The sequence below is a fragment of the Poromitra crassiceps genome, assembly GCF_964638095.1.
Source record: "Poromitra crassiceps genome assembly, chromosome: 11".
In the NCBI taxonomy this organism is placed as follows: domain Eukaryota; kingdom Metazoa; phylum Chordata; class Actinopteri; order Beryciformes; family Melamphaidae; genus Poromitra; species Poromitra crassiceps.
In genome coordinates, this window is record NC_139643.1 from 44,189,349 (window position 1) to 44,213,043 (window position 23,695).

At 42.7% G+C, this 23,695-nt stretch overlaps 5 protein-coding genes across 5 annotated transcripts in view; 2 read left to right on the plus strand and 3 right to left on the minus strand.

The window, feature by feature from the left end:
• Positions 1–83, minus strand: part of tap2a (transporter associated with antigen processing, subunit type a) — an 8,435-nt gene extending 8,352 nt beyond the window's left edge. The window contains exon 1 of the mRNA XM_083646581.1: positions 1–83. This exon is cut by the window's left edge and continues 478 nt beyond it. Within this exon, the coding sequence (XP_083502707.1) occupies positions 1–45 (45 nt within the window). The 5' untranslated portion in view covers positions 46–83.
• Positions 84–1,043: 960 nt separating this feature from the next.
• On the minus strand, positions 1,044–4,342 carry psmb9a (proteasome 20S subunit beta 9a). The gene is made up of 6 exons (XM_083646606.1): positions 4,088–4,342; positions 3,529–3,596; positions 3,142–3,273; positions 2,713–2,842; positions 1,893–2,034; positions 1,044–1,602 (listed from the first exon to the last, which is right to left on the minus strand). Exons 1-6 carry the CDS (start codon positions 4,136–4,138, stop codon positions 1,475–1,477), a joined length of 651 nt encoding a protein of 216 aa, XP_083502732.1. The 5' UTR covers positions 4,139–4,342; the 3' UTR covers positions 1,044–1,474.
• Positions 4,343–4,783: 441 nt separating this feature from the next.
• psmb12 (proteasome 20S subunit beta 12) lies at positions 4,784–9,916 on the minus strand. The gene is made up of 6 exons (XM_083646605.1): positions 9,801–9,916; positions 8,997–9,067; positions 8,216–8,347; positions 7,335–7,464; positions 6,241–6,385; positions 4,784–5,456 (listed from the first exon to the last, which is right to left on the minus strand). The coding sequence occupies exons 1-6, from the start codon at positions 9,846–9,848 to the stop codon at positions 5,329–5,331; spliced, it is 654 nt and encodes a 217-aa protein (XP_083502731.1). The 5' UTR covers positions 9,849–9,916; the 3' UTR covers positions 4,784–5,328.
• psmb13a (proteasome 20S subunit beta 13a) lies at positions 9,885–15,660 on the plus strand. The gene is made up of 8 exons (XM_083646600.1): positions 9,885–10,022; positions 10,395–10,485; positions 11,883–11,980; positions 12,278–12,418; positions 12,846–12,961; positions 13,119–13,177; positions 14,188–14,339; positions 14,849–15,660. Exons 1-8 carry the CDS (start codon positions 9,961–9,963, stop codon positions 14,958–14,960), a joined length of 831 nt encoding a protein of 276 aa, XP_083502726.1. The 5' UTR covers positions 9,885–9,960; the 3' UTR covers positions 14,961–15,660.
• A 279-nt stretch (positions 15,661–15,939) lies between these two features.
• Positions 15,940–21,573, plus strand: psmb8a (proteasome 20S subunit beta 8A). The gene is made up of 6 exons (XM_083646603.1): positions 15,940–16,223; positions 17,044–17,185; positions 17,673–17,784; positions 18,565–18,694; positions 19,302–19,506; positions 19,750–21,573. The coding sequence occupies exons 1-6, from the start codon at positions 16,074–16,076 to the stop codon at positions 19,836–19,838; spliced, it is 828 nt and encodes a 275-aa protein (XP_083502729.1). The 5' UTR covers positions 15,940–16,073; the 3' UTR covers positions 19,839–21,573.
• Positions 21,574–23,695: the final 2,122 nt, after the last annotated feature.

Below are 23,695 nucleotides of genomic sequence, written 5' to 3' on the forward strand. Positions count from 1 at the left end.
TAAAGCGATAACTTTACGCGTTATTGATGTTCTGAAATCTGCCATCTTATCCGTGTCAGTTGTCCTTGTATGCTGCGCTCAAATGTCGACTGTGTTCTAATCTATTGTAGCCTATTTCAGTTTCAGTTTCCAGGCTACAGGGGTTTCCCTGAATATCTGAGACTCCACTCTAGGTTATTTACTATACAGCACTTACATAGCCTATGTATCCTCCTCCTCTCCCCCCTTATTAAAACTACCACCACCACCACCACCAGCATCATCATCATCATCATCATCATCATCATGGGATGAAGACTGCAGTCATAACATTCAGTACAATAAACTGTTTAACCTGGTGGCTCTCAAACTTTTTCCACGTCAAGGGCCTCTGGGCTGGCCCTAACTCCACAAATTAGACCACACACCCCAATTTGATAAGATTTTGTGCCAGATGTTTACAGATATGACACCCATGACCAAAATAGTCATACATTCTGTCATTGTGTTAGCCTACGTATGAGATGAAATTATATAGTGAAAATAAATTAATTTATTATTTGTTCCTCATTTTGCTGGGGACTCCCTGGAACCCCCTCAAGGTCCCCACTTGAGAACCACTGGTTTAGGCAATGTTATATATCAATAGAAAAGCCTGCTTATTGGCCGATGGTTCAGTGTAGTTGCAGTAGACTCAGTAGAGTAGTAAGTAAAAGTGAAAAACAGTAGTTTCAAAATAGTTTCAATACATAGCTTTTATTTTCTTAAAAAGCTCACATAATCGCTATGTTTGAACTCATGTGAATACATCCATGATAATACATATGATTGTACTGTGGCTGCTAAATTTGTCTAATGTACCCCAGCCACTTGGGCAGGTGAGCAACGATCTGGAAGTCTCAATCTATTCTAAAAGTCTAGCTGGCTGGTAAAATAGCCCGGGGAAAGTCAATGTTGGGATGAAAAATAGATTGCTTGATTGTTCTTAGTACTACTAAATATGTCTTAATTTGATATACAATCCTTAACCAAGTAAGATTAATTGTACATGTCCTTCACTTTTTTTCCTCCTGTGATTGGAAGGTCACAGGTGCAATCCCCATGACTAAACCTGTGGAAGTGTCATTGAGCAAGATGATGAACCCATACGTGCTTCAGGAGCGCTGCAAACTGTTCACCCTCTGCCTTGGCCTCTCTGGTAAGATGCATGTTAGAGTTACATGCAAAGTACATACAGTTACAAAATGAACAACCAGTAAGCGCCACATGCAGTAGAATTAGTCTTCAGGTGAATCAAAAATGCTGTCTTAGAATTTTTTATTATCTTGCACTCCATGATGAATTACAAACTTGATGCATTTTTATTATGAAGTAAGCACATTTATTTTCACATTACATTTTCACACAGGGTACCTGGTTCTAGCTGTACCTAATAATTACATGTGTTGCATAGTGTAGTGACTGGGCGCTCTACAAATTCAAAACTTTATAGTGCTCATTGATCATAGAAGGTGGGTAGGTCGTTTCCCAGAATGACTTTCTCCTCTGTGCTGTGCTCATCGATGGTGACGATGTAGGCCACGCCTCCACTGGAGCCGTCACGACTCATTGCCAAAGCGAGAGCTAGGGGAGAGAGAGAGAGAGAGAGAGAGAGAGAGAGGGTGATGAGACAGGAGAAATTGATTAAATGACAATCCTAGGCATAATTTGCATAAGACACAACAGTGACAATACGCAACATTCGTGTCCATGTAATAATATCATAATAGCTTTTCATATAGAAATCACTGCTAATTGCCACATTTATTTGTCTCATTTTGAACAGGCTACAGTCCATTTGACACAAAATAAATAAATAAATAAATAACAAATAAACAAACAAACAAACAAAAAACTTGTGGGAAAGCACTTACTGCTGACGACAAACTGCTGGCACTCGTCCCTGCTCATGCCTTGGCGATACTCTGCATCAACAAACCCGTAGACGTACGAGCTGCCAGAACCGCCCACTGCAAAGGGTTGCCTTGTCAGCAGGCCTTTCATCGTCGCAAACACCTGAGAGGTCAAAGGGCAAGAGGAGAGAGCGGAAACAAGGCTATTCTATTACCCTCTATACCAGACAGGCTGTGTAGGTGCTCTTTGGCATGGGTGGCCCCCGGTGGGAATCAAACCCTCAACTCTGAGTGTGTTAATAATGCTCAATTCCTGCAAAATCCCCTTAATACTACTAATGGAGGAGAGGAGACCCCATCTAACCTTACTTTCTTTCTCCCATTTTCTCCCCAATTGTACTTGGCCAATTCACCTGCTGCTCCACCCCCTCTGCCAATCTGGGGAAAGTTGTAGACTAGCACATGCTGCTTCCTCCGATACATGTGCAGTCACCAGCCACCGATCGACCAGAGGAGGCGCTAGTGCACCTGCAGACATGGCCAATCGTGTCTGTAGGAACGTCTGACCAAGTTGGAAGTACCCCAAACGGGAATTGAACCCCTGTCTGCGCAGTGGTATAGGCGAGTGCTTTTACCTCTACACCACCCAGACGCCCTAACCATAATGTTTTTTATGCTATATAATGATATATATCATGATATATAATGATATATATCATGATATTTAATGGATACTTGATGCTTGTTTATTAAGAAATTAAGGAAATGTCAGGTAACTTTTTGGTGACAAGCCTGATTCTCTGCCCTCTAACCTCCAGGCTGCAGCTGCCACATTACTGACCTGCCCCCCTGCTCTTCTGTCCCAGCCGGCCACGATGAGGTGTGCTGACAGCTCCTCCCTGTACTTATATGAGATGTTCTTCACCAGCGTGGCAGCTGAGCGAACCTGGGGGTCCTGACCGATCTCCAGACTGACACAGGGAGAGACATTAATAACAGAGTCTCATAAAACGGAATAAAAATAATATAAAAAAAGTAAAACTCTCCGCTGCACCTATTCAATAGTAGGATAAACTCTGAGATACATATATGATATCTGGATGAATAAGATGTGGAAAGAAAATAAAGCTTCATTGCGAATTTACAGACTGTTTTTTTTACGTAGCTGCTGTGAGGGAGGAAACATATCAGCAGAGCACTGGTAGGCTGATATCTGATAAACAAATACATTTCATTAAATAAAAGGCCAAAATCTATTTTCAGTGTTTACCTGTGAACGTCTAGCTGGTAGTTGACCATCTCGGCGATGGTCTGGGCGTCTGCTGCAGAGCCTGACAGAGCACAGTAGATCTTATCATGGAGGGGAGAGAGCTTGTTCATCACCCTGTTCACCACTGAAGCTCTGATGGAGGGATGACAATGGAGGAGAGGAAAACAAGGGAAGACAATGATGATAAAAGAGAAAGATGCAGAGGGTTTTTTTGATAGAAGAGGTCAGAAAATAAAATTACAAATGAATGCGTATCATTTTTAAACATCACTGTAAACTTAATAGTGACAGACATACACACACACACACACACACACACACACACACACACACACACACACACACACACACACACACACACACACACACACACACACACACACTTACCCAGCAGACACACGAGAGTCAGAACCCAGCACAACTCCTCCATCATATTCTATGGCAAGGATGGTCGTCTGAAATCGCAGGTGTCAAAAACTCATCATAATGCATATCCCTTCTTTTGTTTATCCCACATGTAGTCTAGTCTAGACAGTGATTCTCAAACTGTTTCATATCATGGACCCCCAATTGAGTCCACATTAGCACCACAGACCCACATTTGATAAGATGTTTGTCTCCCTGCCTGACCCAAAAATCTGAGAATATATATTGGTAGGCTTATATGGTTTTGTCCAGAATTCCACATCTCTGCAGGTAAATAACAGTGAAATTATGACCAAAACATTCATTCAAAAGTCATTTTTCTACATTATCTTAATTGTGTTCACTTCTCCTAGGCAAAATGAAATAGCTTAACATTCGTCAATTTGCTGGGGACCCCCTGGTGGTCCCCGGACCCCATGTTGAGAACCACTAGTCTAGACTGCAGGTCTGCAAACATGTGGATGTGTGCATGTTTAATTACCTTCCCGATGATCTTATAAAACCTCAGTAGCCTACTTACTCCGGTTTTCACCTCCTCTGATAACCACTCAGGTCCTCCTTCCTCCAGCATGTTGACGCACTTTGAGTGGTAGCGACAAGAGAGATCCGACAAGTCAGGGAAATAAAATTAGCAGCAGACGGTAATGATGACGACCTGTAGCCTACAAGTTAAATATTGTTTTCCAGTTGTCCCAAGCCGATCCTCTATACAGCGTCAATCCGGCTTTTTGTAAAGTCAGCCCTGTCGCACTTCAGATTCAGACCGACTCCATGTTTTCCTGTATTGAATCGAAATTGAAAGTTATTTGTCGCTCGCCTGCCAATCAGCTGCAGCCCTGTCATAGTTTGTTTGCACTTCACTCATTTTAACAAAAGAGTAGCTATGTTTTATATTCAGTGCTATTTTATATTCATATTTTAAATTAATATTCAGTGCTCTTTTAGTGTCTGTATTAGACTAAATAATTTTATATGTGCCATAGCCCATAAACACTTTCTATTGCTATTGCCATAAATATTAATACATTCTATGATACTGTATCCTCAAGGGAAAGAAATTAGCCATAAAATGATATCGGGTGAATGTTATGAGAAAGAAAGCTATAAATAAAAATATAACTTTAATATGATAGATAGATAAATAAATAAATCACAGAATATTGTCCAAGGCTCAAAACTAAGGAGGCAAAGAAAGAGAACAGAGAAACAACAGAGATTTAGAAAAGACTATTTATTTCAATTAACATATTTTATAACACACACACAAATCAATGCCGTTTGAATATGGCAGCAAAAAAGATTAATCACATATTGGGAATGCTGTTTCTGATTGAAGAATTTAGTGTGTAATAGAAACCCTGCATGTGTCACAGATGACAGGACTATATAGTATAAACACATGGGTGAGAATAAATTGGGAATAAACTAGACTTCTCATAAGATCATATAGCATGGACTCAACAGTTGGCCACTGCTTCTTACCAATTGTTCCTGATTGTTTTTCATTAATTACTCATTAATTGACTTATTTTTCTGGTCTCTAAAGTTCAGGCTATCCTGAGAATTTACACTCCCAGCCTATGATGCACTATAGACTGATAAATCATTTGGTGAGAGGAGTGGATGTGGATTTAACACCGCAGAATCATTTTTTATGCCCTACACAGCACAAACTGGAGGCACAATTGTTGCTCGTGGTTCCAGCAGGCTATTCCCCTTTTACAAATGCATCAGAACTTGTTTGGGGCTGTTTGAAGGAAGTCACTCGTCGTGGAACTTGGGCAGCTTGTCGCCAGGGATGACCACATGCTCCGCCCCCGCTTCCGTGATCACCACCAGATGAGCCACGCCCCCGCTGACGTTGTCTCTGCCCATGGCCAGGGCGAGAGCTGTGAGTACAGGTGAGAGAGGGAGGGGGGGGGGGGGGGGGGGGGGGGGGGGAGGAACGAGAGGGAGGGGGGGGGGAGAACGAGAGGGAGGGGGGAGAGAGAACGAGAGGGAGGGGGGGGGGGGTGGGGGGGTGGGGGGGAGGAACGAGAGGGAGGGGGGGGGGGAGAACGAGAGGGAGGGGGGGAGAGAGAACGAGAGGGAGGGGGGAGAGAGAACGAGAGGGAGGGGGGGGGGAGGGGGGAGAGAACGAGAGGGAGGGGGGGGGGAGAGGACAGGGAAGGAAGGAGGAGAGGGGGGGGGGGTGAAATAGGTAAACACATCATGGCAACATGCATAGACTTGCAGCGTAGAACATTACAACATTTTCTACAACATCAAAACTAGGCTACACCTGCCAAGTGAGTAACAAAAGTTGAAAAATAAAACAACTGATTTCCATTTATTGTACTTTAACTCTTTCCTTTACATGCACTTAAATCCTCATAAAACAGGTACGCACAGTACTGTGGATCCTCTGATGTTGGGTGCATAAAAACAGAAACTTCCTAACTTCCTTCGTCTGAATCTAACTCTAAACTCTGCATGTGTTTTCTGAACCCTTATTACCAAGAGAAGGTTTCCTGAGCTCTTTCTCTGCTTCACGATTCATACAGTTGCACACTTCCCCTGCCCACATTTTCCCATCCCAGACGTGACAAAAGTAGAAACCACTTCCCCATCAAAAGACACATGATACTGTAGGTGTAGGAGTTTAGGTGCATGAAGGAGATAACACAACAGTACCGTTCAAGGCAAACTGTTGGCACTCCTCTCTGCTCATGTTGGCCTTGTACTTGGCGTCAGTGTAGCCGTAGATATAAGTGCTTCCTGAGCCGGCGATAGTGAAGGGCTGACTGATCAGCATCCCACCTAGAGACACCACGTACACCTGGAGATGACAGGGCATAGAAGACAATACACATGTAGGTACATTTACATTACAGTACACAGGGCATAGAGAATATATATGTATATATGTGTGTGTGTATATATTTATATATATATATAGTCCTTGGCCAATTTTCCCCTGCCCGGTCGCTGCACCCCCTCTCTCATCTGGGGAGAGACCTAGACTAGCACCATGCTTCCTCCGACACATGTGCAGTTGCCAGCCACCTCTTTTCACCTGACAGCAGGGAGCTTCACCGGCAGGACATACTGTAGCACGTGGGAGGATCATGCTGTTCCCATGTAGGCACCGTCAAACGTCAAATAAAAGCCCAGGCGTTTAATTATGAAAAATAGGTTCCAGCCCCAGCGTTTATACGGGACCGGCGTCTATTTGGGACTCTGGGTTTATTTGAAGTTTTACGGTACATATATTTACATTACAGTACGTACATATATTTTATATAGTGTATATGTAAGGGATAATGTATATTGAGGCGGTGATTACGGGGGAAATAATGGCCGACAGGTGATGATTGAGCCCGACGCGCAGCGGAGGGCTTAATGATTCACCTGAAGGTCATTATTTCCCAGTAATCACGCCTCAATATACATTATCCCGCTTAGAACACGGCCTACAACTAAATCATTCAATAATCTGACAAAAATAATTATTCAAATAGATTTTTTAATAGCGTTTTCAACGGCAAAGCGGTTTCATTCGTAATTGGCACACAAGACACCACAGCTGCAACTGGTTGGCCTAATTAGTAGTGTTTGCTGACAAAAAGCTCTTTATCAACTGATTAATCCAGGTGTGGCAGAGCAGCGGTCGGTTGTCGTGAAATAATGACCGGTGAATATTGTTGATTGACCAATCAGAATCGAGTATTCGAGAGAGCCGTGTTCTAAATATATATATAAGGTCAGCAGTGTGGCCTGTGACCAACCTGCGGGCCCTTCTTCCTGTCCCAGCCTGCTGTGATGAAGCCAGCCTGAAGCTCATCCTTGGTGTTGTAACACAGTTCCTTCAGGACCGACGCTGCCGCCATCACCAGAGGAGGACTCTCCATCTGGATGCTGTGGGGGAGGAGGAGGAGGGGGGGGGGGGGGGAGACATAAAAGGGAGAGCGAGAGAAGGAGAGAGAGAGCAAAAGAGATAAGAGAGAGACAGCTTTTTTAGCGTTAAAAGAGGGTTATGGTTTGGGTTCGGCATAAATAACAATACAGTTAAATGTGATGGAAGAAGCATGAGATCTGGCGCACACGACCATCCTTCTTCCTTGATCACTTTGTCCCTGTTCTGACTGAGAGGCACCGGTTGTGCAAGGTTCCTCAGCTGAAGAGCCAATATTGCCTCTGTGTTCTACAGTTAAACGTGAATTAATCTGCCTTCATATGAGAAGCGATCTCTTCTCTCACCGCCGCGAGGTAGAGCGGAGAAAGGTCAGCGGTAAATAGGTCAAAGTTGAAAAAATTTGAACTTTGACCTCAGCGCACGGTGGCAAATTTGAGCGGTGCGCGACGCCCAGTGTAGCGCTGCCGCATATTGGGAGCCACTAAACTTAGTGTGCCCCGGATGATTTGAATGTCTCACTCCCATGCCATCAATTTCAGACGCTGTGGAGGTTCTGTGGCAGTCTGTTGGCCTTCCCTGCGTGTGTGTGTGTGTGTGTGTGTGTGTGTGTGCGTGTGCGTGCGTGCGTGCGTGCGTGCGTGCGTGCGTGTGTGTGTGTGTGTGTGTGTGTGTGTGTTTGTGTGTGTGTGTGTGTGTGTGTGTGTGTGTGTGTGTGTGTGTGTGTGTGTGTGTGTGTGTGTGTGTGTGTGTTACCTGTGGAAGGACAGGTGGAACTTAGCGGTCTTGAGGACGGCCTGAGCGTCTGCCAGCGACCCGGCCATGCAGCAGAAGATCCGGTCATGGACCTGAATCAGCTTGTTGATGGTCTTAGAAGATACAAAGTCCCTATGAGAGAGAGTGTATATAGATATATCAGATATATAGATATGACACCTAGCATGGATGTGGAAAATACAAAGACAAATTTATACACAAATCTTTGCTAGTTTCTAGCACTCAAAATCTCCCCGTTTTCTTTTAATTACCACTGGGTCGCTGAAACACGTCTTCTGATGTAATTAAAAGAAAAATAGGGATATGTTGAGTGGTAGAAACTAGCAAAGATTAGTCCTTGCACTTTGCCATACGATATGGTAATTTGTGAAATTGCATGATGCTGTGTAGGATGTTGTGGGAAATTGTTGGCTTGTTCTGGCTCTCTCTGCACTTCAAATGCTCTCTATTCCACATCATCATATACTCATCAATTACAATTATTTATCAGTTTAACAGGCTTGTTTGTTGTGCATGATATATATACCTAATTATTATTTTTATCATTATTTTTGCTGTGTCAGAACTGTGTAACAGTTTATCCTGGGGATCAATAGGGATATCAACCGGTGTTAGAGAGCTGAAATTGTTGGCTAAGCCTGAGTGGTTTAGGGTAGGATTAACTTAATAACTAATATCTTGATCACCACTAATAATACCGTTAGGCCCTCCTCTCTGTATCAACCAGTCTAGTTTTTGTTTATTGTCACATGATCCTCACCCTCCAACGGAAGCCCTTGAATCTGAACCAATGATGACGCCTCCATCAAAGGTGACAGCCAGGATGGTGGTCTGTGGGTGAAAAGTGGTGTGCTGTGATTTTTGTTATGTAGCCTATATCAAGGAACCTCATTTAGTCCACATAGGACCATGGACCCCCATTTGATGAGATCTTCTCTCTGAGACCCACATCTGAGAATATGTGTTATTGTTCAATATGAACTTTGTCCACAATTCCATGACTATCTGAATTGGAGCCTAGAGAGATAACAGTGAAACAATGATCAAATATGATACATTCTAGCTATAATTGTTCCTGTCAATTTGCTGAGGACCCTTGGATGCCCCCTGGTGGTCTCCGGACCCCACATTGAAAACCACTGGTCAAATCTCATTTTTCAGCATTACAGGGCGACACATGCGCTCTGACGTCTTAACTGCTTTGTATCAATTCAACCAGGCGGCCACCGTTTAAGCTATGAATGCTGGGATTTAGAGTCCTGTGTAGGAGTTTTGATGAGGAGGATATCTGAAAACGAAAGTAGACGATACCAGCTCTCTTTGGTGAAATTTAAAGAACACACTGGCCCAAAAGGTAACATTTAAACATTTCCTGATACAAAAACAGATGCAACGATATATCGACTCGAGGGAATAACTTCAGGTTGTTTATATGTCATCATAATAATCAGGTAACTTGGGCTATAGACATCACCTGTTCATCCGAGAAATTAATGACGATTTAACGCGGGATCATGTCGTTGGACATCACCAGGTGAAGATACAGTGACCTTGATGTACTCACCCCTGTGCTGACTCCTTTGATTTGCGAGTGCGTGCAGTGTCGCTCCATTTTCACTCCAAAGTGAAAGAGACAGAGAGGAGAGGAGACGTGACGCGCACAGCGACCAGAGGCGCACCGTGGCGCAGCAGTCCGTCCGAGCGCAGCGCAGTCAGATCCACTAATGGCGCTATCAAGTGTCCTCGAAAGTCCAACAGCGGGGTTTAATTTCGACAACGCGGCAAGGTAAGCTTACAGTTTCTTTACGTTTCCATCAATAACACAGATTATAGCCACAATCAGCGAATATAAATGAAACTATTCTCCTTTTACAGTAAGCTTGCATAGGAAGGAATTAAAAGTGAAAGTAACTTCCCCCTATCCGATGTGTCATAAAACCTACAGTGTGGTGTATCTGTGCGCTTGACTTATTTATCTTGCTTGCTGCGCATTTATTTTCATGCACTCATCAATTGTTGGCAATCAACAACGTTAGCCTACTTACCCCCCCCCCCCCCACACACACACACACACATACCTACCTCCCTCCCTCTCCCTCTCCCTCTCCCTCTCTCTCTCTCTCTCTCTCTCTCTCTCTCTCTCTCTCTCTCTCTCCAGAAATGCACTTCTGGAGAGTCAGCTTGATGAGGTGGGTCAGGCACCCAAACCTCTGAAGACAGGCACCACCATAGCAGGAGTGGTGTTTAAGGCAAGTGTACAGTGGCACTGGATAACAAACACGCAGGCTTGCCTTGTACATTATTTACACCTTTGCTTATGATCCAGGGAGGTTTGATGAACGTGCAGTGCAGTGCTAACTTAAAGAGGACATATGAAACATTTGATCAAATAGTTAATTTTGCATTTCAACTCAGACAAGACAGGACACTGCTTTCAAGTCTGACATTTCCCTAGATTTGCTAGAAAGATGAGCATCATACAGTATGATGTCACTAGGTTGACAGTACAGTACAGTACACTATAGGTTAGCTAAGTGTTAGTAGTATTTTGAATTCTAACAGGCTCACGGCATATACTGTCATGTTTCTGAGTTGAATTGTGGTTGTTTTGATTCATCAAATCGTTCAAAATCCAGTCAACCTAGTGACATCATCAAACGGCGACAAAAAGCTGAAATGTTGTTCATCTTTCTATCAAATCTAGGTCAATTCTACACTTGAAAGCAGTGTCCTGTCTTGCCTGAGGTGAAATGCAAATGAACTAGAGTCATATGATCAAATATGTCACCATATGTCACAAAAATAAACAGCAACAGAATTGCCACAAGGGGATCAGCGAATGGCAATTGTAGAGTGGCCCAACGCAAAACTACTTTCGGGTCAGTCATCCTTTTCAGTAAAAGGGATACACGTGTGGAATTCCCTACCAACAGATATAAAAATGCAAACTAATCTGAAAAGCTTTAATGAAAAGGTGAAACACTGGCTGAAGCAAAATCAAACCTGCGACCATTGATCACTGATGTAGTTGCGTAATTTTACTGTAAATTTTGTATGATGTAGTTAGTAGCATAATTCTACTGTAAATTTTGTATGATCGTGTCCCAATTTTTATATTTGCACTTTGTTTAGATTATGTATTTTATTAGAAAAGCCTACCCAGGGACAGGGATTGCAAATTAGCCTTGGCTAGATATCCTATATGCATCGCATATGTTTCATGTTACTGTAACTTGTTACAATGTGGTCTTGCATTGTCCCTGACAAATAAACAAAGTTAAGTTACGTTAAGTTAATGTTTCATGTCATCTTTAACTCTGAAAGCGTTAAATTGGACATGCTGTTGTTGTTTGACATGTTTTTTTTTCTTGATTGAGATGGTCCACTGGAGTAGTTTTGGGGTTCAGTGTCTTGGGTCAACCTGGGCATCTTCAGGACAGTAACAAAGTGACATCATCACATTCTCAAAAACTGTTGTTGAAAGTGTGATGATTTGTTTTGACCCGTGTTTATGTCTTTAGTCACTCTGTAAAAGCACTTTCTTTGTGATGACTGTGTTGGTTCAAAGCGATTCATGATTTGTCATTTCAGGAATATCACATTGAACTTGTCTTAATGACATCCCAACGTGTCTGTGTTGATTCAGGATGGGGTGGTGCTGGGAGCAGACACAAGAGCTACGTCCGGCGAAGTGGTGGCGGACAAGATGTGCGCAAAGATCCACTACATCGCCCCAAATATATAGTGAGTGTGTTCAATATATAGTGAGTGTGTTAGATATATAACGAGTGTGTTGAGCTGCAGAATGCCATGTGGCTGCAATGTGAGGTGATGTTGTCTATGTTTGGCCACATACTAGCAGGAAAAATACATCACCAATCAACAAAACGGGCCTGGAGATGCACGCTCAATCAACCAATTTAACCTTTTTTAAACAGTGTTAAAGTATCTCAGGGTGGACTTTTCCTCTTTCTGTTATATTTGGTCCCTCTTTCTCTCGCTCCTATCCCTTCACTCATATCTCTCTCTCTCTCTCTCCAGTTGCTGTGGAGCAGGTACTGCAGCAGATACAGAGAAGACCACAGATCTTCTCTCCTCCAACCTGACCATGTTCTCTCTGAACAGTGGGAGGAACCCTCGTTTGGTCATGGCCGTCAACATACTACAGGATATGCTGTACAGGTGTGTGTGTGTGTGTGTGTGTGTGTGTGTGTGTGTGTGTGTGTGTGTGTGTGCGCACACGCGCACATGCATGCGCACGTGTGCTCATTTACGTATCTGTGTATGTGTGGGAATTGTTGTAGTCAAGTCACTATAACTCGAGTCCGAGTCGAGTCTCAAGTCCCCAGTGTCCCCATTACCTGAGTCCCAGTCCCAGTCCAGAGTTACTGAACATGAGTGTGAATCCACATGTTGTCATCTCTCTGGTCCTCAGGTACAGGGGTCAGATCTTAGTATTAAACTCTGGATGTTGTCATCTCTCTGCTCCTCAGGTACAGGGGCCAGATCTTAGTATTAAACTCTGGATGTTGTCATCTCTCTGCTCCTCAGGTACAGGGGCCAGATCTTAGTATTAAACTCTGGATGTTGTCATCTCTCTGGTCCTCAGGTACAGGGGCCAGATTGGGGCCCATCTTATACTGGGAGGGGTGGATTGCACTGGGAGCCACCTGTACACAGTGGGGCCTTATGGGAGCGTGACTAAAGTGCCTTACCTTTCAATGGGTATGCAACACACACTGTTTACCTTGATACATTAACAAATTAATAAAAAATAATTAATTTACATACAAATGACATCATATATTTACTTTGACTGCAGATACACATGATGTTTACACACACAGACTGCATCAGCTGACTTTACCTTGTGTTCATGCAGGATCTGGTGACCTGGCCGCCCTCGGGATCCTAGAGGACAGGTTCAAAACCGACATGGAGGTGCGTTAAAAGCCTTTCAAATGTTCTAGTTGCCTCGAAAAGAAGAAAGTGAGAACATTCCTAAATCCAGAAGTTGGTAGAGACAGATGTTACCACAGCAAAATGTGCTTCTCTACCAGCTATTTATTGAAGGGTGTGCACACTAAAGCCATGGTGCTTTACCTTTCAAATGTTAACTAGCCGAATACGCATTCTTATTATAGTTCTGATTCTGGTACCAGTTGGAGCACACAATCACTGGCCATTTAGTCAGGCCTCGCTCACAGAGTTGGCATGCAGCCTCTACTCAGAGGGTTTCCATAATCCACTTCCCTGGCTGATTCCAACTCTGCTCAGCTGTGCTCCTCGACTCAGGTGAGTTCCATCAGTAGCTATACGAATGGAGCTCTCCATGGTGCTGAACATGTGTTGAGTCATTTTGGCCCACTAATTAGCCATTTTTGCCCATTTAGTCAGCCCTAATGACCCATTTCAAAAATCTGGCCCCATTAGGCCACCCGCAGGGGTGCTGTCTACACTTCCTGAAAGATTCAGCACGATTTGCACGTAAAATTGCATAGCTTTGGCCCAACACAATTTGCTCATTCACTCATTCATTCACTCACTCACCCACTCACTCACTCACTCACACACACGCACACACACACACACACACACACACACACACACACACACACACACACACACACACACACACACATGCACACACAGACACTTCACATTATTATTATTGGAGGTTACATCATCAGAAATAAGAAGAACCGATCTTTATTTGGCTGTTTATTCGCTCCAAAATGTTAATGTGCAATAAGGCCTCAAGCCGAGACGTTGAAAGGGTGTGTCGACTTTTAACCTCCACTAGGTGGGTTTTAAATCAGACACATTTCTCCCTATCCCGTTCTTATTCTCCATTCTTTTATTTTTCTATTTTTCTCTGTTTTCTTCTTCTTTCCCTCTCTCCATCTTTTTCTCTCTCTGTTCTCTCTTTCTCTTTCCCTGTGTTTTCCCAGCTGGAGGAAGCGAAGGAGCTGGTGCGTGATGCCATCCATGCTGGCATCATGAGCGACCTGGCCTCAGGAAACAACATCGACATCTGTGTGATCACCAAGCAAGGAGTGGACTACATCAGACCCTACCAGGAGTCAGAATATAAAGACAACAGGTAGTGATCGCTTTGTAAGCCACAATGTATCTTTGTATTTGATTGTGTTTATTTTATGTTAAACCCTGTCTCCAACCTGAATAAAATGTTTGCATGACGATAAAGAGGTGAAATGACTTGTATTGATTTGAACTGAATTGTATGGGTGGTATTTTTCCCCAATCATAGATCCAATGCTTTTGTCACGTGGGGATCCAAAGGAAACTTTTCGGGTCCTATACCTTGTGCATGAAAAGACTCAGTCAGGGTTGTTGATCGGCTTTATGCATTCACTATAAGTCTGACTATTCAGACTATTCTTCCTGGGGTCCCTGCAACATACAGAAAATACAAAACAATATAATGCAGTATTACACTGCACACAACAAAACAGTGAACAAGGTTCACATTAAAACCACAAGATTGTGTTAAAATAGTATAGCCTAATTAGCTCAAGAGATCATCTAAAATCATTCTCTCTCTCTCTCTCTCTCTCTCTCTCTCTCTCTCCCTCCCTCCCTCTCTGATAGGAAAAAGACATACAAGTACCGTCCAGGCACAACGGCAGTTTTGACTGAGAAAATAGTCCCCTTGAAGCTGGAGGTTGTAGAGGAGACGGTGCAGCGGATGGATACAGCCTGATCGACGCCCACTAACCACACCATATAAACACCATCACACTAACCACTCCACATAAGCACCATCACACTTAGCAGGAAAAGTAGAAATGTTCACCTTTTTGGAAACAGGGCAAGAGACAGTCATCATCAGTTGTTATGTCAATATTATTATTTACAGGTTTTGAATATTAGGGCTGAATCATCTTGGACAGGGATTATTCTGACAACACAAGACTGTGTGATTGGGGGGATTATAGATTTGTTACATGTGATTTTGTCCAGAATTCAATGACTATCTGTACTGTAGGTAGAGAGATAACAGTGAAACTAGATCAAAATAGTCATTCTGCAATGTCAAAAATAATTAAGTTGAACAATTCATAATTTTGCTGGCAACCCCCGATGCCCTCTAGGACCCCTGGTGGTTCCCTAACCCCACATTGAGAACCACTGGATTATAATATCTCTCTCTCTCTCTCTCTCTCTCTCTCTCTCTCTCTCTCTCTCTCTCTCTCTCTCTCTCTCTCTCTCTCTCTCTCCCCCCCCCCATATGGAATACTGATTAAAACATTGAATAAAATTGGATTTACAAACAATGCTGTTCATATTTATTATTGTTACATTAATGTTATTAATGTGATATTATTATTATTATAGCTATTGTGTTGAATCTGAATCAGTAATGCAATCTCCCCCTGTTGGCCTCCTGAAACCTGACTGCTACCTTTTTGCTTATCAACTGATGATGAAAGAAATGACGCTCTCCTATTGGCTCGTTTTGACCCATATGTTTTTATTTAGACTGGTTATATCGTCGTAGAGGTAATGAATTAGCTTTTTGGAAAAACAAAAAAGAAGCAATACGTTTATCACATATATATTCTTTAGTCAGGGATCGATCCAGTGTTGTTGACAGGTTTTTTTTTCATGCTGATTTGAGAAGTGGGAACGACGGGTGCCATTAAAAAATAAAACATCTCTTTCACTTTCGAATTCTTTGTCGCCTACAAGGAAATTATTGGTGATGCATGCTTGCCTAGTCTGACATTTTTGAAAGCTTCCTAAACTCTAGACTAGTTTATATAAGTATATAGTTTGTATGTATCGCACTTTACAGTAGGCTATAGGCATAATCATGGCTCTTTTTGAAGTAAGTGGTTTTAAGTCTTATTCGGAACTTCGTGGACAGATTGTGCCAGCAGGACAGACGCATCTCATCGACCGTCCGAGTCATTACACTTTCGGCAGCAAAACTCCGGAATTCGCTGTGCCACTGGGTGTAGACGTGAGTATCATTTCACACAGTTTTGGTAATAATACACTGAATCATATCCAGTAACTCTGTTACAAGCGTGAAGCGTCTACCAGGAAGATGCGAATGTCAAGTTATTTTACGCGTCTCTTGGTTTCAGAGCGTGTGCGCGACGCGTCTGCTTAATGAAATGTCATATCCTATCATCCTATCAGTTATTTTCATGAACACAACATCAGCGATTTTCAAATAATATTAATCCTAGGTTATGGTAGACATACCACTCTCAATTTCTCTTTCAAACACACGCACGCACACACACACACACACACACACACACACACACACACACACACACACACACACACACACACACACACACACACACACACACACACACACACACAATTGCCACAGTGGTTCTCAAAGTAGGGTCCAGGGACCCCTAGGGCTCCTTGAGTAGGTTACAGGCGGTCCCCGGTAAAAAGAGGAATATAGGCTATATATTTTGACTATAACTCCCATCCATAAGTAACACAATGACAGAATGTATGACTATTTTGGTCATAGGTTTCATACATTTTCTGTAATAAATAAAACATCTAAGGCAATATACTGTATACACACTGTGTGTGTGTGTGTGTGTGTGTGTGTGTGTGTGTGTGTGTGTGTGTGTGTGTGTGTGTGTGTGTGTGTGTGTGTGTGTGTGTGTGTGTGTGTGTGTCACACACCAGATGGGGATCTGTGGTCTAATCTGTGTCAGTTTAGGGGTCCTTGACGTGAAACAGTTTGAGAGCCACTGCCATAATACATCATGCATCCCTCTGACTTCTGCTTTCCACCTTCATTTCAGCCCTCTGGCTTTCTGAAGTCCTGCAGCCGTGAAGGTGGTGTGTGTATAGACCTGAACCATGGCACCACCACGCTGGCCTTCAAGTTCAAGCATGGGGTCATCGTGGCTGTGGACTCCAGAGCCTCAGCGGGCAGCTACATAGGTAACAACAAGCACCATCAATACACTGTCAGCAGTTCTATTCTCTTGTTGGGTCCTGTGTCAGGGCTAGGCTTTAACCCATTGATACCTGATGCAGCATTTGCGTGTATATCCCTCATTTGTGTGCGTATCCCTTTAAGACCGCGAACCTTAACTTAAAGGGATACACACACAAATGCTGCATCAGGTATCAATGGGTTATGTACAGTCTATGGTTAATATGCAGGCCTGGAAAGTTATGACAAGTATGCACATTTTATTTGATAATTTCCATCGCTCGAAAAGTGTTGGGCTTTCACACAAAAATGGCAAAGTATGTATTTCACATATTCTGATATTTGCTGTTGTGAAGAATAATACCGTAGCTATATAGTGACATCACCTCACACTACATGCCTCTGCTTGCACCCTGTATCCCCTCTGTCCATGTCCATACTGTATGTGTATGTGATCACTCCTTCCCCCACATGTGCTGTGTGTCTCTGCAGCATCAAAGGAGGCCAACAAGGTGATTGAGATCAACCCCCACCTGCTGGGCACCATGTCAGGCAGCGCCGCAGACTGCCAGTACTGGGAGAGGCTCCTGGCCAAAGAGTGCAGGTCGGTCGGTCGGTCTGTCTGTCTGTCTGTCTGTCTGTCTGTCTGTCTGTCTGTCTGTCTGTCTGTCTGTCTGTCTGTCTGTCTGTCTGTTCTGTCTGTCTGTTCTGTCTGTCTGTCTGTCTGTCTGTCTGTCTGTCTGTCTGTCTGTCTGTTCTGTCTGTCTGTCTGTCTCTATTCCACTCTGTCCGTGTAAACTTGGAGTGACTGCTGGTTATGCATCCCTTAGGTTTAGTTGGCCTGGTGTTAATGTCAGCACCAGAGAGAGTCTGGGCCAGCCTGGACTCAACAATAAGTCACCACCCCACCTGCTACCCCCCCCCCCCCCTGAAATGTCAGAATGATAAACACACACACACACACACACACACACACACACACACACACACACACACACACACACACACACACACACACACACACACACACACACACACACACACACACACACACACACACACACACACACACACACACACACACACACACACACACACACACACACACGTTACCGGAAGTAACATGACCGATTGTATCTATTCTATAGTAGCTACTTTTTTTTACTATTCATTTATTTATGAATGATAAAATGTGCAAATGAAAACATACCATTTTCAAATGGTATCAAATGTCAGTGTTATCATAAATCATTTTTTGGGGGTATTTTTTATGTTGTCTAGGACAGCCTGCTGGCACAGGCCAGGTTTGAGGGGCTGAGTGATTGATTGATTGGTTGGTTGATTTGATGATGAATCGATTATAAATGATGATTTCTTCTTCCAGGTTGTACAAGCTGAGGAACAACCACAGGATCTCTGTGGCTGCTGCCTCCAAGCTGCTGTGTAACATGATGCTGGGCTACAGAGGCATGGGCCTCTCCATGGGCAGCATGATCTGTGGGTGGGACAAACAGGTACATGTACGCTCTGTGTTGCTTAGCTAACTCATGTGGTTACGAGGGGCATTTGGCTATAGCTTATTGCTTTTTTTATTCAAATTTGCAATACTTTAAAGAAAACTTTTCCGCCACTTCACATGTTGGAAACTAAAAACCACTTCATAGACAGCTGACAATTGTCTCAAAAACTCAAAACGTTTGCTCACAAAGCTCCCCCAAGCCCCTCAACAACACACACACTCCCCCTCCCCAAACACAACACGTCAAAACATTTGATTGTCAATCTTTTTCACTTCATGGACCCCTAAACTGACATAAATTAGACCACGGAAATGTCCATCTGTCATTGTATTAGTTGTGGATGCAATTATAATGAAAATAAATTATCCCCCTTTTTGCTGGGGACCCCCTGGAAGCCCCTTAAGGACCCCTTGGGGTCCCTGGACCCCACTTTGACAACCACTCATCTACTCTACCAGACACAACCATTTAGGAGTGCTATTCTATTCTCAGAATCTAGTTGCCTGGTAAAATATTGAAAGTGGCTGGTGAATTTGGAGATAGAATTTGGAGACTTGACTTGCATGTATAGCTAAGAGTGATGTTCCTGTGTGTTCTGCAGGGTCCTGGTCTGTACTACGTGGATGACAATGGCACGCGTCTGTCCGGCCGCATGTTCTCCACGGGCTGTGGGAACAGCTACGCGTATGGCGTGGTGGACAGCGGTTACCGTGAAGACATGACGGTCGAGGAGGCGTATGAGCTGGGCCGCCGAGGCATCACTCACGCTACGCATCGCGACGCCTACTCCGGAGGAGTGGTCAACAGTGAGTGTGCTCCGAAGATTAGCCCAAAGTTGCCCTAAATGATGTCAATGAATGTCCTCACTAAGACAGCTGTACAAACCTGTCTGTGTGCGTGTGTGCGTGTGTGTGTGTGTGTGTGTGTGTGTGTGTGTGTGTGTGCGTGTGTGTGTGTGTGTGTGTGTGCGTGCATGCGTGTGTGTGTGTGTGTGTGTGTGTGTGTGTGTGTGTGTGTGTGTGTGTGTGTGTGTGTGTGTGCGTGTCCAGTGTACCACATGCAGGAGGACGGCTGGATAAAGGTGTGTAAGGAGGACGTCTCAGAGCTGATCCACCGCTACAGGAAGGGGATGTTCTGATCTGACCCCAGATCAGATCAACCAAGGCACTCTGAATAACGTCCACTACTGTACGTCCATAAGGTTCCTGGCAAAATGATTTATATGTATGTGTATACACAGCATTTTTGAATTTAAATCGTAAAAATTATTCCCGTCTAGGGGGAAGAAATGGCCTCCTTATAATAAAGTGTAAAACCAATGACTTAACTTACCTAGTATGAAGTATGCTTTAAATAAAATACCGTAGCTTATACGTTATCAGTCATTTGGTAAGAGGAGCTGTCACTTCATTTCAAACGGTCGATATCTAATGTTGGAAAGTAATTATATGACTCTAACTAGTTACAACAGAGTGTCTAAAGGCAGGGTCTGATTCTGATTCTGGATTAGCTGTGAACTAATAGCTAATAGAAATAGAATAATAGAATAGAAAAGAATAGAAAGAGACACCTGAAAAAGATTGTTGTCGTGTGAATTTAGTGACACGAGTAAATATGAATTGTCTAATTAGGTAGATTTGTCTTGTCTTGAGTCTGGTCTAAAGCGGGGGTTTTCAAAGTCTGAGACTGTAGGCCTCCCCAGACAAAGGAAAGGGCCGCCCCCTTGCTCAATTCCTGGATGCCTATAGGATCATGATTATGTTATTTGAACCCATAGGCACTCAACAATTGAGCCAAGATAGCCTGATGTTGCTGTTTAACATATAGGCTACTTCAGACTACACCAAATGCATGAAGGTCTGTCTGAAGGCATTTATTTGTTTCTGACTCTGGGGAAACGGTCAAATTCCCCAAAACTACTGTGCTCTTGACTTTAACCAAATCACACACATTTAGGCTATTCCATGTGATCTCCTTTTGATAACTAATGTCATAATAACTAATGTAATATGTTTTCACTTCCATTGGCTGAGCCTCCCCTGAAACTGCTCGGAGCCTCCCTGGGGAGGCCTGCCCCCCACTTTGAAAACCTCTGCTCTAAAGCGTTATGACTGTGACTATGACAACTTGAAAAGAGTCACCTATATTCCACATCTAATTTAGCAGTGGGGGGATTTGCTTTGGTTGTTGTTTTGGTCCGAGCGAGATGTTCTATGGTCTCTCATGATTCTGAATATAAATGAGCTGAATCTCTTGCTTTGTCCAAGTAAAACTCTTTAAATAAGCAAGTTAAGAAACGTCTTTGGAGAAATGAATGGATAATTCACTTCTTCAGGTCCAATGGGCAATCCCTATAGCTGAGGACATCCAGTATGGCTGCTAGGGGAATTATGTCACCTGAAATGTTGTTCAGTTTGTGACTGATTGACCCCAAATATCAGCCTCTCTGGTGTGCTGTAGCCAGCACCACTCACTGACTTCTTTTAAAAATACAGGCTAAAGATCTTGAGACAAAAAGACCAAAGTGTACAGTAGCCTACCTATAGGTCATTGGACCAGTTGTCAAATATGTAATATCTATCCCACCTGTCCTGGATCCTACTTTTCAAGATCTTACACTTAACAGTTTGAGACCTACTGAGAGTTGGTGAAAAGCTGAAATGTGTCCACCTGTCAGATGAAAGGAGGGTTAAGGCTGGTTCATGATGTTTAGACAACTACTTTCAAGAAATTAGCCTTCTTTGGTTATACTTGTGTTATCCATACTAATTTAAACAATACGGTTATTTAGTTCTTGCAGTTAAGACAAACATGGTTCAATGTACAGTAGCATTGTAACAGGATACCACACACATCTCCAAATAAAGACAGTTTTCAACTCACTGCTCTGTCCTGTAATGATTAATTTGTACTTATATTGCTTTATGATATAAAGTGTCAGGTACAACATTCATAAGAGTGAGGTGACACATGGGGAGAAAGCATAGCATTGCAGCCACTGAGAAAAAATATGTTAAAGTTCGAATGGGAATATGTAACATTTAAACTGAATAGTTACAGTGTTTCAGGTCCTTATCCCTGCTTACTATTAGGAGGGGCATGATTTAGAATAAGAATGTTAAAAATAATGTTGTTAAATGTTCTGATATAGGCTATATAAAACTGGTAGTAACGTTTTAGGTGTGTCACCTGATTGTTGTAACCTTTGGTTTATTAATGCGGCTGGTGACGTGATCACAAAGTAACACTAACAGGAAGTACCAAACTTTATCAAACTATCTGCTCCGCTCCAAACTAACAACCGTCAAAAATGTTTCCCAAACCTGTTTGTGTTTGGTGTCATTGCCATAGCTACCAAATTCCTATAAATTACCTCACTCGTAATGGTACTGAGCATTACGTTCACCAGAATCCTCAAATAACTGTTTTCATATTCGTATATTGTGTATTAAGCCAGTGGTTCCAAAGTGTGGTTCAGGGGCCCCCAAGAGGTTTTTCAGGGGGTTTCCACGGTGTCCCACATCACGCAAAATGAGGACAGTGACAACATGTTATATGAGCTGTTCTGATCAGAGGTTTCACTCTCCACTCAAATAAAATATATAGTGCTTTTGTATTTGTGCATACTTTAGTATTTGTACACACTATACATACTATTACTGTATATACATTACTATATATATAAATATAAAATATATATAAATATATATTAATATAAATGACTAGTATAGTACTATAGTTATGACTACTATAGTACTATAGTTTTGAGCAATATGTGGCAGTGAAAAAATGATTAATAATACAATACAACACAAAACAGGATATGAAATGAACTGTAAAGGCAACAACAGCTGTGATGTCATCTGTTTCCAGGCAGAACTCGGCACCACAGGTTTTCCCCAGAGAAACAAGTCAGTCAGCGTCACCCTCATCGGTCTGTCTACTAGTCTGGGTCTATTCTGTGTCACACTTTACAGAGGCCTTATAACCTCTGTGAATCAATGACAGGATCACAATAACACCTTGTCAGCACTGAATGTAATATGATAACATGGTGAGATCTTTGGGCAGCATGCAGCTAGCTGTATTAACACAGTACTAACACAGTACATGGACTTCCAACACTTTCCATCGGTTAATAAACATGTTATTACAATGGAGTAAAACAAATGTAGCACTTTTTTTTTACTTAATTGCCTCAATTAAAAGTAGACAGAAGTACAATAAACAGTTCAGTTTTCTATTCAGTTGTTCTTTCAAATAGAGGACAGTTGTCTCAAAATACCCAAAAGCTGTCTAAAGATATGTGTGTGTGGGGGGGGGGGGGGGTGTGGGATACTACAATCACGAGGATTTTGAAGTAGGGGAACATAGTGAAAAATGTACATTGTGATAATATAATATTTAACTTACAGCACATTATACATTGTTGTTAAATACAAATCTAGTCATCATAAAGGACCTGGTGGAGTGAGGGAATTTGAGAAATTACCTAAGAGGCATCAACTTAAACACTAAACTAGCACAACATCTGACATTGTGATGTCATCGGTTGCCAGGTAGAATTCAGTGAGACAGGTTATTCTGAGGGGAAAACCAGAGGACCGACCTAGGCCTGATGTAAGCTGATCTGATCATCTGGTCTGTAAATCTGATGTGCTAGTTATTGGTCCTGGGTCAGAACTGTTGGACTAACTTGTGATAGCCTACTTGTGCAAATTCAAGGCTGTATTTTCCTGACTAAAATGTGATTACAACAAGACACACATCATAATATGTATGGATAAAAGACACATTTAAATGAAAAGGCTGCAGGTTACAGTAAATTACCAGTGATATTAGGATATGGGGTAGACAGTTAATCTGTTAAACAGGTAAATATATAGATTATGTTTATTTGATTTAGTTTGTGGTTGCAACCCGAAGATTTCCCCCTCAGTGAGTAACTGGGCCGGTCTATGATCATCTCAATTTTGTGTACGGTCCTTAATCTGC